At 35.2% G+C, this 15141-nt stretch overlaps 1 protein-coding gene across 1 annotated transcript in view; it reads right to left on the reverse strand.

Moving 5' to 3' along the window:
• TNKS (tankyrase) overlaps positions 1-15141 on the reverse strand; it is a 180459-nt gene that overhangs the window by 3834 nt on the left and 161484 nt on the right. Inside the window, exons 21-26 of the mRNA XM_006916343.3 lie at positions 10586-10706; positions 9268-9365; positions 7666-7740; positions 6626-6731; positions 5868-6054; positions 3419-3575 (exon numbers count right to left, since the gene is read on the reverse strand). Of these exons, the coding sequence (XP_006916405.1) occupies positions 3419-3575; positions 5868-6054; positions 6626-6731; positions 7666-7740; positions 9268-9365; positions 10586-10706 (744 nt within the window). The remainder of the gene's footprint in view (positions 1-3418; positions 3576-5867; positions 6055-6625; positions 6732-7665; positions 7741-9267; positions 9366-10585; positions 10707-15141) is intronic.

The raw sequence follows: 15141 nt of genomic DNA on the forward strand, positions 1-15141 counted from the left end.
GATTTAAAATTCACAGATGATGATGTAACCCATTGTGCTGGAAGGAAGAAGGGTGGGTGTGTTGAGTCACCAATAACATAGAGACAACGGTTTGGAGACAATTTTTAAAAGTCACCCAACTATGAAAGAAATTATATTTACCATAGATAAATTACAAAATACTGAAAAGTATATGGTAAAGAAAACTGAAATTACTTATAATCTCAATACCCAGATATAACTACTCATGTTTTGTTTGACTGTTTAATATTATGGAAATGCATTTTTAAAATCATAGGCATGTAAATATATTAACATTTATTAAATCACTTTTTGGTTGAATATTAAATCATTTTTTAGGTAGTTTAAGTTTTTCATTATCATAATCAAGACAGTGATGAACATCCTTACAGGTTTGTTTTGCGACTATCACTGATTATATTAATATAAATTTCTAAAAGTGGAATTACTGACCCAAAGTGAAAGCATTTTCTTTAGAAGTCTGGAGTTTCTAATTTAAATATAAAAATTTGACAAATTTATTCTTTGGTAGTTTTAAAACTTATTTGGAAACAACTGCAAGTTTACACATTAAGTTGCAAAATTTAAAATGGTACCCCAAACACCTGTATACCCTATACTCATATCCACCTACCGTCAAGGTTTTATCTCATTTGCTTTATCATGTGCATTTCCCCTTACCTCTGTATATACTAGGCAGACAGACAGAAAGATGGACAGATATTTTTTTCCTGAACCATCTGTAAGTTATATACATCATCATGGTTCCTTATCCCTAAATATGCCAGTACTTATTTCCTAAGAATAAGGATATTCTCTTACATAAGCACAGGATCAACCTTGTAATTTTGTAATGATAGAATACTTTTATCTGCCTACCATTCGCATTCCAATTTTGTCAGCTGAATAATGTCCTTTCTCTTCCACCATCAGATCTAATTTAGGAGCAGGACCTTAAGTTAGCTGTCTTATCTCTTGAGTTTCATTTAATCTGGCAAGTTTTCAAAGCCTTTCTCTGTCTTTTATAGCATTGACATTATTGAATCCAATCTTCCCACATTTTTAATTAGTACAACATGCCTCATTTTGATTAGACTGAGGTTATGCATTCTTGGCTGGAATATTGCACGAATGATGATGTACCTGTCTCAGAACATCACACCTGGAGGCACATGCTATGTCTATCCTTCATTGGTGATGTTAATTTTGATCACCTAGTCAAGGTAGAGACCCCTTTCTCCAATGTATAATTAGTGTGATTTTTTTCCCTCCAGTGTTACGAATAAAAGGACCATAAAAATATTTTTTTCCTTATCAAAACTGTCCTCTATATTTAACATCTATTGATGAATCTTGACTGATCTAATCTTTACCACAATGGCTACAAGACGATGATTTTCCAAATCCAGTGCTCCCTCCACATCTGCCATCTGCCCTTGGCTGTCTGCTACAAGCAAAGCCTACTTTCCCCTTCACTTATCTATTTATCAGCATAGAATCATGAATTCCTACTTTTTCCAAGGGTGTAAAATTTATTACTGTACTTATTTGGTGTTCAAATTGTCCCAGATGTGGCCAGTGCGAGCCTCTTCAAGCTTGCTCTGTGTCCTTGTGGCATGGCCCCAACCTTTATTTATTGATTTTTTTTTTTTTTTGGAGCATTTAATTAGTTTGTGGCATACCTGCTGTTCCAAGCTCATCTTGTTCTTATTCTGCTTCAGCCCTGGAATTAGCTGTTTTCCAAAGCCTGGGATTCTTTTAGTGGGGAATGGTTTTAGAGACCAAGATCTGAGCTCTAGGTGTGCTCATTTGCTATTGGCGTTTCTTTGCTCTCAGCCGGCAGTGCTAAGAAATACATGCACATATATACTCATACACACACAAATGCCTAGAGTACTCTTACACACGAACCTAAACATGCATATACTTACATGTGTACACACATACATACATGTATTGGAAACGAGTTCATATCAATACCTCCAATTTCAGTCCATCCCTACAGAGTCATTCTTACCTTCCCCCATTCCATATCTGTGTGTCTCTTCTTCAACAATGAGAATGCTAGCTCTCAAAATCAACACATTTACTCATTTGCTCAGTCATATAATTTACCTAAAAGAGTTTCACCACTTTGCGCACACAACCACAATGAATAGATCTACTAAGTGGAGTTCAGGATTTGTTTGTAATTCTTCCCTCTACAATAAGATTAATGGCATATAATAAAATATTGTTTTCATAGGTTATTTGTATTTAATTTCTTCTTTCTCCTTTTTTCCCTCTTCTCCATCAATGAAGTTAAGGTATCCACTTGAAATTCAATTAAGTTCAGACAAATTGATTTTTGTTTTTAGACAAATTGGTAGGCATTTAGCAGAACTGTGAAAGTTAAGGACTGAGTTGACAATGATAGAAAGTTTTCCTGCTTGTTCACAATTTTATTTTGGAATCACAAGCAGATGGTAGAATTTAATGTACTGTAACTTTAAGGCTCAGAAAGCTATGATCCTATGTAACTACCATGATCAGAAGTATAGATGGTTCCTGACTTATGATGGTTAGACTGACATGCTGGGCAGTGGCAGTAAGGCTCAGCTCCCAGTTACGGTCACGAGCGTAAACAACCAATACTCCACAGTGAACTGTGCACCAGGGTTTTTGGGATATTGCGGTTTTGCACCCCATCACATCCACAAAACACTCATCTGGGTGCCAGTGTAATTTCAGCTGTGTACGGTAATGGTAAGTACCTATGCAACCATTTGGTTTCTCACTTTCAGTACAGTGTTCAATAAGTTACATGACACATTCAATACTTTATTATAAACCAGGATTTGTGCTAGATGATTTTGCTAATGTTAAGTGTTCTGAGCATGTTTAAGACAGGCTAGGCTAAGCTGTGATGTTCGGTAGGTTAGATGTATTAAATGTATTTTCAACTTATGAAATTTCCAATTTATGATGGGTTTAATGGGACGTTACCACCCTCTAAGTTGAGGAGCACCTGTAAGAGATTCAACTCATGTGACCAACCAGTGACAAGTACATCCATGAAGATCCATTCAATAGGAGCTGCTCTTAGCTCTCCACTGCCATGCTGGGCAGGAAGGATACAAAACATTAATTTAGAATAGCAGGCCTGAAGGACAGCATGAGACTCCACGCTTTTATTTCTCAGTCACCCTCATGTTCATACTGCGTTACTTGGCTGACAGAAAACTGATGGATTCTGTGTGTGAAGTGGATGTCAAATAATTTTGATATCTTCATTTTGAACTAAAGCAACCAATGGTTTCAGACTATGTGGTATAGATACTTTACTAAATAGTTTTCTTTAACTTTTATGTGGTCTCCATATTCTGTATTAACATGTTTAGTAACTTTGTTATGCTCATCTGATGAGTAAGTAACATACCTGTTCTCCTCTGTAGATGACATATTCAGCATATGCCAGCCCATTCACACTTGGTCTCCCAATAACTGAGTGATGTCCCGGAGGGGCATGAGCCATTTTCATGGTGCTGAATTGCAGAAAGGATTTTCCTAGGGTCACTCTACAGAAAAGCATTTGTCTAAAAAAAAGAGGAAAGCAATGCTGTGAGGGACACTTTAAATCTTGGACTGACATAACTGTTAGGTTCTTTGATTTAAAAAATATTTAATACAAGGTGAGCTCATTTAAATGTCATTTTCATATTTATGAATAGAAATGGGATGAGATTTGATATATTGCTTTACTATAAACAGCAGGCTCAACAGTTATACTTAAAGTTTCAAGTAGTTTTGGTGTGGTTTAGGAATCAATCACAATAGCTATCCGGGCAAGTTTTGACGGATGAAGAAAGAACACTAAAAACTGAGTTCTTGTACAGGATAGAAATGAAGTGAAGAAAATGAGCAAATGGCAGCAGCTCCTATGATATTATGATTCGGATTTATTCATTAAGAAGGAGTAAAAATTGGGATAAGATAAATAATAAGTAGATCATATACAGCAATACTTGCTTAAATTTATGAGTGGAAATTATACTACCTGGGTAAAATATGAATAGGGCAGATGTTAAATATTATAGAGAAGAAAGGTTGATAGGAAAGAAAGTATATTATAAAGAAAGTTTGCCAACCCTTAATATAAATAATAAACATTCTAACTAAACAGTAAGATTAGTCACACTGTTGAATGTAAACAGTTATTATTCACACAGTTTCAGTATGGAATTTGATCCTTGCATTGTGACTAGTCAGAGATATTATTTTGAACCAATTAAAAATTATGCCACACCCAGTGTAAATAGGTCCTGCCTGAGCTGGCTTTTTTAGTGTGATCTATCCTTTGAGATGCTGGCTCAACTGCATTCTTCTGTTGGTCCCCGAGGTAAGGGTTTTGATCTACATAAGAGGGAGCTTTTTGAGCTCCATCCCCTCATTGTGGCAGCACTATAGTATCAATGACCTCTGCCCATTCAGCTGACTGAGACCACTGTCATGGCCGGTTCAGGTCCATATGCCACAAAAAGACCGACAGTACAGGCCTCATCTCCTGCCTTCTGCTTCTTGCCCCAGGGCTTCTCTGTTGTTGCTGGAGGCAGGAGAAGCAGCAGGATCTGCCCAGCAGCCCCTGAGGCTGCAGGCTGCAATGGGCAGGTGGAAAGTACTGGCTCCTGCCTCCTCACCAGCTTATACTGTGCACTGTGCTGCATTCTGCAGCCCAAAATAAGTTGGGGTGAGGGGTGTGGGGGGTGGGGCACCAATGCCCTGTGGGGTAAATGCTAACAAGTGCAAGACAGGAGCCAGGTAGTAAATTCATCTCTCTTGAGAATGTAGTAATTCATATGGCTTCCCTAAAGATGTCCCATGACTGAGCAACCAACTGCACTTGTTCCGAAACTGTGGCCAGATGTTCGAGGCCCCTCAGTCTCTTTCTGTGCCCTTATTCCTGCTTCTCTGGGACTGTACTTGCCAAGAAACTTTTGTATGTTACATATGCTTGGGAATTTCTCTGTATTACTAATCACGGCAGCCTTAACGGAAAATTTCCTTCTGGACATATGGCATCCATCTTAGAACTGCTGAATTTGTTCCACAATGTAACTGAGAGAGATAAGTTTTAAGGTCAACAACTATAATGAATTTCAAGGTTATATGGGTCTTTTTAAGGTTTTAACTGAATTACAAGATCTCTTATTAACCTGACTTTGCAAAAATAACACATCTAGTTACTTTAAAGAGAGATGTAATAAACTTCAATCTTTGTATTGGCAGGGAAGGGAATAGAGAAGAGAATATTTTTTTCACTGACTTCACAGAGAGACTATAGTATTATTCTCTTCAACTTCTGAGATTTAAAATCTTATTTTAAAAGCTAATATTCATTTGTTTATTGACTCCAAAGTTATTATTCTGAAAGTTGGACTTTTGAAGGTCAATTATACATCTTGCCTTAAAACATCACTAGCAACATCAGTAGCACATTAAAGATTCTACTTGTTTATAGAAGTTGTGTCTTAGTTCCAAGTGACTGCACCTAGAAGTGCTTGTTCTGAAGAAATAATTCTTATCCTTTTCTTGTTCTGTTTCTGAAGCAAGAAAAGTAAAGCCCAGAGAAAAAAGCCAAGATGGAGGGAGTTTCAATGTCACCTATGACTGGTTGACATATATCAGGTTTTTATTGCTACTACTATCAGCTCTGCTGTCATTGCTCTTATTAGAGCAAAGGCCGATCAGCTATTCCCACCCAATCCCCAACCTGTCTGACTTATTAGGATTAAGAATGAAGATAACCGGTGACTTCTGCACAGCCTGAAAAGCAAATGTGGTTTATGAACTTGGGATAGCAACTGTTACACGAAAGGTAAGATGCTCACCGGTGACATATATAACATGACCGGTCTTTGTGTGTGGGGCAGCCCGTTCCTCCGCCAATTCCATAAACATACTGGTTGCTTTTAGAGGAGTTTTCAGCAAAATAAATCCCAGCACCAAACATTCCTCCGATGTATGCATGTCTCTCATCAAATCCCTTATGAATAATGGCATTAATGAAAGGAGAACCTAAAAATATAAAGATAGATTAGTTTGTGAACATTTTTCCAGAATCTTGATTAGCTTTATATTATTTGCACTTGGCAGATTAATATCAAGTAATTAATACATAACTGAAGTTAATTTTATAAGATGTCTATTACAAAATTATTATCATGTACTAGAATCTTATCAAGGACCCACAGTACTCACCAAGCAAAGATGTTACATGGATTTTGCAGATGGCATGAGATTTTAGAGAGCAAAGTACAATGTGGCTTTGAAAATACAGATTATTTTATACCCAATCTTTAAACAAGCAGAGATAATCTGATAAACTACAATAAACTATTTCATTCTTTAGATGGCTCAACTTGCAATTTAAGTTCTGAAACAATTTCTGATAAGTTGTTTTCATTGTACATGCCTTAGAAACCCTGTACGAGAATGTAATGCATTAAAAGCTGGTATTAACATGTAATTATTTGGAAAAATGAACCATTTTTAACACAACACTAATATAGTCAAAAATACAGGCTTTTAATTTTGTTGGACTTTGTGAAAGCCCTGAGGTGTCTACAATCACTGTCATGACACTCACCATGAAATAACATGCGCTCATTGTGATGGTTATGATTCTCCTCAGACACTTCCTTTTGTCTGTGACAGAATCGTTCCCTCAACTTTTTGTTGACAACTTTTTGAATCTTTAAGGATGAGGAAGAAAGAAGCAATTTAGTGAAATGTATGTTAATTTGCAGTTTATGATTTAAAATGAAAGGTATGCTGCTTTCCTTTAGGAAGGTCCAATTTTTGTTCTGTTTGTTTAAGGCATTATTTAAAACTGATAAAGTTGCCAGGTCAGGATAATTCAGTTCATACTCTGGCTTTCAGTGACATAATTTTTCAGTTACGGTTTCTGCTTGTTATTCTGCACCAGACCTGGCTCTACTTCAGAGTCGCCCAAGGAGTTAAAAAAAAATAGGTTATTCCTAGATTCCTCCCCAGAGTTGCTGAATTTTAGGATATAGGGGCCTGTAAATCTGTATTTTTCAAAAAGTTCCCTGTGTAATTCTGATGTGCACTGGTGTCATTTCCACAGGTCTCTTTACCCAAAGAGTTAAACTAGTTCTTAACAGATTTTATTCATCTTCGTGGTATCCCTTTGAAAAACGCATATAGCAGTCATCTATCCCATATCATAAATTAAGATACTGAGATTAGGAGATATATGCATTCTGATATAACCACTGACTCAATCAGATTGGAAAAATCCAGGCCTTTAATGTTACTTTGAAATGGTGATAACAAAAATTACTTTCAGCTATGGTCCGAATTTGTGGATGAGCTGGGAGTTTTATCACTGTATTTGCATCACCAATACGAGCTGAGCTAGTCTTCTGTTTGCAGCTTTGGTGTTACCTGGGTGTCTCTGTTTCGAGTGAAGTATGGTCTTGAGGGGTTAGAGATTAATTATAGTGATGAGGGTGACACCTGATTGCAGGGCAACAGGTAACTGACTATCCTTGAGTTTTTCATTGTCGATATTTGATTTTCAGGCAAAATTTTTTTCATTGTCGATATCTGATTTTCGGGCAAGCTTTGTAATCTAATTTTTACCTTGAAATTTTAAAAACTTACTCGAATGACGTTGTATCTGTTAAAGATGCCACCAGCATTACCACCATCTCTGTGTTCTCGAATTGTACTTTGCATCTGCAAGAAACAAAATAATAAACTTTCTGAAAACATGCTGGTGTATAAATTTAAAGACACTTCTTTATTTGTTTTCAACATTTCAAATCTATTACATTGTTTCACTGATAAGTCTAAGATTTAGCACTTATAAATAAATAGGCGTTCACTATAAATTGATCAACAAGTTTAGTAGATAAGAATTTCTGGTGAGAATATAGTCATAAACATAAACATTTAAATTCTGCATTTTATTTTTATTTCTTAATAAAAGCTTTGGATGACTTTTTCTTTAAAAACAATGAGGAAACATAAAATATCACATGAAGTTATCTACATTACTATTTTATGTTACTGAGAAGGGAAGCAGCGTTGTGATTACATCAAACTAAAACTTCTCATATTCAATTAATACCCTACTGGACAAATGCTAAAAATAAATGCAAAGAATTTCTCATAATCAATAAACTTCTGCTCCTTAGATGAAATATTCCATATTATCTCTTCAATTTGGGATCTCAAAGTGTATCTACACAGATCAGGGGTAGTTGAATATAACATATTACTACATGGAATAACTTCCTTCTGAATACTGCTCATCCTTCTTCTACTTTCCAAATTAAAACAAATTATTATGAAAAAGTAAAATGTTTTAAAGATCTAAATTTCTCATAAAATTGACTCAGAGTTAATTCTCTAATTCACCATTCCATACATGAAGTTATTCATCACATTTTGACATTATTATCAGAATCTGCTAACTACTAGGAGACGATTAGGCAATAACACACCAGAAGACATGATGGTTTCCTGAAAAACTGGCTATGAGCTAAGATACTACCTTAAGGTAATTGTCCTAAGTTCCCAGAATGACAATGATATGAGCATTAATTAAAAAGCAGAAATAAACAAAAAACGTAGGCATTCCTTGCTATGCAAAATAATACCAGTAGGCACTCTGTTTATTATGTTTCAGAAGTGAGGCAGAAGCCATCGGTAGAGAAGGAATCTGTATGGCTTCTGTCTACCAGGAGGTTCATACAAATTGCCTTCCTATGGTGCTTTAAAATCATCGTGACTAGAGAGATGAAAGGTGACTCAGAGAGGAAAGGGAAGAATGACTCAAATTTCCCAAACATACATGAAAATTAGGCATGAAATTCTATAATCGTGAGGCAAGAGTCTCATTCCATATTATTCTTAGATAGCATTTGAATAATATAAAAAGAAATATTGTTCTAATAGGGTCCTTACTTAAATGAGTTTCAAGAAAGTCTCCAGAACAAAAAGAGATCTAAATCATCCATTGGAAACCTTAGGCTTATGATATGAAAACCATGTGGCACAGTTCTAATTCATAGTCCTACTTTAAATTTGGCAATATTCCTCCACAATGGTTATGCGATAGGATAATAGATAGGCAAGTGACCGTAAGTAAAAGTAAGACAAGCTTACCTCTCTTGGAAAAACAGGTTTAACCACAGATTTCAGGAAATGATAACTAAAAAAAAATTTTTTTTGATAACTAAAAATTTTGATGTATATTACCTCCTCTTCTACTGACTGATATTCCTTGTCCTCTGGAGCAAGATCTAGCAAAATAGTTCCCTGATTAACACAGTGAAAAGTCAAATAAGGGTTGGTGCCTGCAGGAAAGAAAAATTAACATAGTTAACATAAGTCTTACCGTTCAAGCTCTATCTTAGGAAAAACTTTGTCATAAAGAATTGATTTTTGGAACAAGTCTAAACTATTTGAAGTTGGAACTTAATATATAAGGTTATATTAAACAAGTACATCCAAAGTCATGGGAAGTAATGGAGATGTGCTTGGGGATCAATTTTATCTGTTCTTACAGAGTTCCTTATACATACAGCAAGGCTCAACAATTAATTGTTGAACTAAATTAAATCATGAACAGATATGAAGCTACGGTTGATACAAAAAAGAAGCACACTGTAATTATAATGTAGTTGGATCTAAAATATAAGAAGTATCCTTTTCTGAAAACTGTGAGATGGTTTCAAATGGTCCCTTACAATAAGTTTAAAATACATTATTCTTGTTAATTTCACTATCTTTGTTCATTTAATACAGATAAGTAAGCAAGACTCCAGCTCAAAACTTCCTAACCTTTAGTTTCATGTCACTCTTGTAATTTTATTAGCTTCGTTTGACTAATTCAAGATGTTTCTTTTCTCTCTTCTTGCTTTCTCATAGTGGATGCACTTCTAACAAAGAGAGAAATGATAAACATGGAGGCAAACAAAGGAGAAAGATAGGAGGCTTGTAACAGCAAAGTATGATGGAAAAAGACTAAGGCTGATAGTTCTAAGGGAGGGAAAAAGGTTCAAGATGAAGTAAGAGAGAAAGGTCAGATTATGAAAAGCCATGTTATGAATGTCTGATTTTATCCTAAAAGCAACAGGATTCTATCGAAGGGTTTTAAGCAACGAAATGATATGATCATTTGGTCATATTGAAAGGAGTCTCTGGTTACAGTGGAGGGAAGGTACTGGAGGGGAAGCAAAGGTGAAGTTCAGAGATAAGCTGGAAAGTGGTTGTGAGATTCCAGGAGAAAAATGATGGTGACTTGGATTAGGTGAGAGCAGCAGAAAAGGGCAGAAGCGTAAATTCCAGAGATATTTAGGGCATAAACTGTCGGGAGAGAGGCAAGAATGACTCAAATTTCTAGCTGGAGCAATCAGAGGGAGAGCAATGCCAATAACTGAGATGGGGAAGGCAGGAGGTGCTACATCCAGTGAGTGCACAAGCTCTGGGGTCGGACCACCTGAGTTCAGATGCCAGCCCTGACACTTATCTTGTACCACTAATTTCTGAAACTTATTGTTTCTGAATAGCTTACCTTGTTGTCCACCTAGGAGTCTTTCTACTCCTTTGATTAGTTTATGGCGGTGTCCGTATGCATTGATGCCTATTTCTTTCAACTCTTCATGACCCATATCAGCCAATACATCTAGCGTAATCTGAAAAGTGAAACAAAATTCATTGCTAAATCTTTAACAGTTCCTCAGATAATGAAAATGCTTCTATTTGTCTTCAATGCTATATATCCACTCAAATTAAAATCATTCTTTCATTTCCATGATAAGCAGAAACTTACCATCTTAAAGTTGTCTTGATAATTTTATTAGCTTTTTGCTCACTTTAAATACTCCTCAATTTGCTTTTAGTCAATGGAGAATTAAAATGGGAGAAACAATGCTATAGAAATGTAAAATGATCATTGCTAAATTTCCTTTTGATTATTTAATTCTACCACCTTTTGCTTGCCTCAAGATATAAAAGGGAACAACCAGTAGTTTGCGAGTGGGGAAATACCATATCCTAGTATTCAGCAGGTAGCAAAGTTGAATGGTAGGGGAAAGAGAGAGGTGTTTAACACAATGAAACAGAATGTAGCAAAAGGAGTAAGCAATTTTAGGTAAGGAGGATTTTTATAATAATGAGGAGGAACTTCCCAGAGCAAAGATATAGTCAAGCATGGAAAAACTGCCTTAGAAAGTAATGAGATTTCTATTATAAGTATTTAGTTAGATTACAGACCATTTTATATAGAAGCCATACAAAGAATTCCAATTTGGAGAAGAGAGTAGATGGATTTTAATTTCTCTTATAAATTCTCAGATTTAACAGTTCTTCAAGCCTATCATATATTCTATTTTTGTACAAAACAGTGCGTTTTAGTTTTTGATTATTCATCCCCTGTAGACAGAGATGATTAGTTAGCTATCACCATGACTCAAAATTACCTCTTTTGTTGACTAAAAGTAACTGTGACTCCACTGCCACCCAGTGGCAGTATTCTGAATGCACAGAATGAAATCGTGGGTGACCCACCACATTTCTTGAGGGCTGAACGTATAATTTTCTAGCTCAGAAGCTGACCCTGTGACAATCCAAATACTACTTCATAAGATTAGCCTTTGATTTTCTTTTTCCTTGGGAAACTGAGGAATCCTTTTACAGATACCCCTTTTCCAATTCAAATGAGATATTTTTATCTATCCATAGCTTCTCTACCTTTACACTTGCACATTTTTAAAAACTGACAAATTAGGCCTGGAGCGCTGCTGATTTTTATTGTCAGAATGAAATATTATATATTGAGTCTGATCATCTCAGCACATCCATCACTCAGTCTTTGGAAATAATTTACTATATTGCTCCTAAATGGCCATTTAAGAAATAATTGCTCCATTGCACAAAATGGGCAATTCATTTCCAATCATCCAAAGGAAGTTTTCAGCAGAGCTTTTAAAAAGCAACAGTTCTGAAATATATATCTTTGAGAGAGAATAGTTCACAACATAATAGGAGCCTTTACATTTTTAGTTAGATGTGACTTTAATTTGGAAACCATGCACAGGGTTTACCACATTATCACTATCGCATTATTTTCCTTCTGTATATTCTAAACCTCAGTTCAAATAAGGGTTGACATAAAAATAGAATCTCTTATCTTGTAGTACCTTTAATTCAAAGAATCCTTAAGCTTTCCTGAACTGATACATACAGTGCATATCTGGAAGCAGCAGAAACCAGGCCAGCAAAGCATGGTATTCTCTACACGGTTCTAAAGAAGAAACGGTGAACGTAATATATTTGTTCATTATATAGCTCCAAGCATAAAATGAATACCTCATTTAATCCTCACTATAACCCATGAAGTACTATTAATGTCCCTTTGCGGAAACTTAGGCTCAGAGAAGTCATAAAAATCACACACAGATGACTGAAATGTATTGACGTTTCTATCTTTCCCTTGCTTGTATTTCTTAAAAGGGATGACTAGAAAGCTAACATAACTAAGCATTAAATTAGTTTCTTTGGCTTACATGGTACCCACCTAGTTCCGTATCTATCAGGCAGTGGCCACTGGAAAACCTTAAATGGTAAGCTAAGGATTTCAGATTTATGACTGTTCATTCATTCATACATGTTTAATGACTACTTTCTAAATGCTAGATAGTTCCAAAAAAATAACTAATTAAACATTTTTCATTCTAAAACAACCCAGTATAGCTCAGAAGGTTAAATAACTGGTACAAAATAACAGTAAGGGTGTGGGGCCAGGAAACGAACAGAGTACTACCACCAAAGTTCATGTATTTCCTATAGCAAGGAAATAAAAAAAAAGTAAACACAAAAACGTGGTAAAGGCTGGTAAATGTTTCGGAAGAATCCCTGTGGGAACTCTTGGGAAGGTTACATACTTGGTAGAGGCTATAAGTAGGGCTGGGAAGGAACAGGAAAGGGGTCAGGAAAGGTTCTTAGAAGAAGGTAATAATTTAGCTAAGAAGTAGGAGCTAATCAGGCAGAGGACGGAGGGAAGGGTGCTTAAGACAAAAGGAATAGCATATGCAAAAGAAAAATCAAGTAAGAGAATACAGAACATTTTAGAGACTGTGAGTATTGATGTTTAAAAAGGTTACAGGATGATGTTTATAAAGAAATAAATAAAGGAAGGGATAGACAGAGCAGTAGGCTAAGAGCAGATCTTAATGGGCTTTATATATTAAGATACTATCTAAAAGGTCCGAGGAAGACTTTTCAGTAGAGTAACACAATCGAAGTTGTACTTTAGGAGACACAACATAATGCAAACAGTGGCATTATAAAAGGCAGTTTTGGAAGGGAAAGCGACTGTGAACAAGATAAAGATGGAGTGGAGTGGAAGGAATGAATCAGAGAAAGCAACTCAAAGGGAGAGATGACAGGGCCTTGTAAACAGAAATGGTCAAGGGGGAATAAAGGAATGGGTGTAAAAATTATTCTAAAACTCTGAAGCTGGGTGATTATGAAATTATTGTATCAATAAAAGAAATGAAATACTGGAAGTGGAGCAGGTTAGTTATATTTTAGACATATTGCTCCAAGATTCCAGGCTTTTATACTGTTAGAAATATTTTTCTAAAAAGTATCTTTAATTCATTTAAAAAAATCTTAACTTAGTTATATCCAGGAAATGACAAATTTGTTGGGCAAGTTATTTATACTCAGCACACATTAAAATCAAATTATAATCTTTTAAGTAAAAATTATTCATGTTATCAGCTAAATCTTGCACATAAAGCAAATGACATTTCAAGAATTTTAATTCAAGAAGGGCTAACTCTTGTTTCTCAGATTTGTTCATTTTACCTATGGGTGGAGAGAGAAAAATGAGTTTTAATGAAAAAGGCCTTTTATTTGGGCTTAAAAGGTTGATAGCCAGAGTAATAGTTATTAGAACTAACTTTATAGCTATGTTCACAATGAATTTACTTGAGTCCATGATTTTGTCTTTAAAAATCTGAAATAAAAATTTATATGGTCACTTTTCATGAAAATATGTAGGTTTACCATAAATATGTCCACAAGGAGTCTTTCATGTCATAGTATTTATGTTCCAGGAATTGCAATGTAAATCAAATTGGTCTTTCCCACAGAAACTGTTCTAGTTAGGAAGCTACATTAAAAATGAAGGGCCAAAGTGACACTAGTACTATATTCAATTAAGTGTAAAGGACACAGGTATTTATTATTTAATAAGGAACTTGGCAAAGTATATATGTCAAACAAGTCAAGTTAGTTAGAGACTTCTGAGAGAATAACTGAAGAGGTGAGACTATGATACTCTGAAGAGTTTTCCTGGGACCAGAAATAAATAACTGCATTCCTCATTCCACTGAGAGAGAAGTAACCATGAATAGGAACAGAAGCAATAAAATATTATGTGTCAAAGCATCTCAGGAAGCAGTATAACTTTCTGGCTTCAGCTAAACAGATATATATTAAATGAGTACAATGCACGCATCCTCACGCCTTCTCTCAGTACACAATATGTTGACCATCATCACATATTACTAGTCTGATATAGAATATTAACAGGATAAAATTCCATGGTAAGTTAGGAAATGGGTTACAAAATTTATTACTCTATAACTGAAAGCTAGTCAAGTAATACTTGCAGTCAAAATAAAAATTAATTTGATTGCTTGGCGATTGGGCCAGAAGACTGTTAAACACAGTTCAACAGAAAGAAAGATAATGTCACTTGTCTGGAGGCAAGGAACTGTACTAGGTAATATATATTAAGTGGAATAGTCAACATATTGATTTAAAAAAAAAGAGATAGAAATTATTCTGGCAAAGAAAAAAGTGAATGGAACCATTTACTCAGAACAAAATTGCAATGACAAAGATAACAATGAAAGCAATGAAATCAGTATAAGCTGTCAAAAGAACCAACTGTCAAAAGACCAAACTATTAAAATCAATAAAATGAGATAACCATGCTACCAGAAATCCATTATTGAAATACTAAATATATAAGGTAAAAAGAAAAAAATAAAACAAAATTATGATGTAAACTGACTGAAAGAGTAGGAATTGAAGTCCTTTGAAAAACTTTCAGTA

The sequence above is a fragment of the Pteropus alecto genome, unplaced genomic scaffold (assembly GCF_000325575.1).
Source record: "Pteropus alecto unplaced genomic scaffold, ASM32557v1 scaffold24, whole genome shotgun sequence".
Classification (NCBI taxonomy): Eukaryota; Metazoa; Chordata; class Mammalia; order Chiroptera; family Pteropodidae; genus Pteropus; species Pteropus alecto.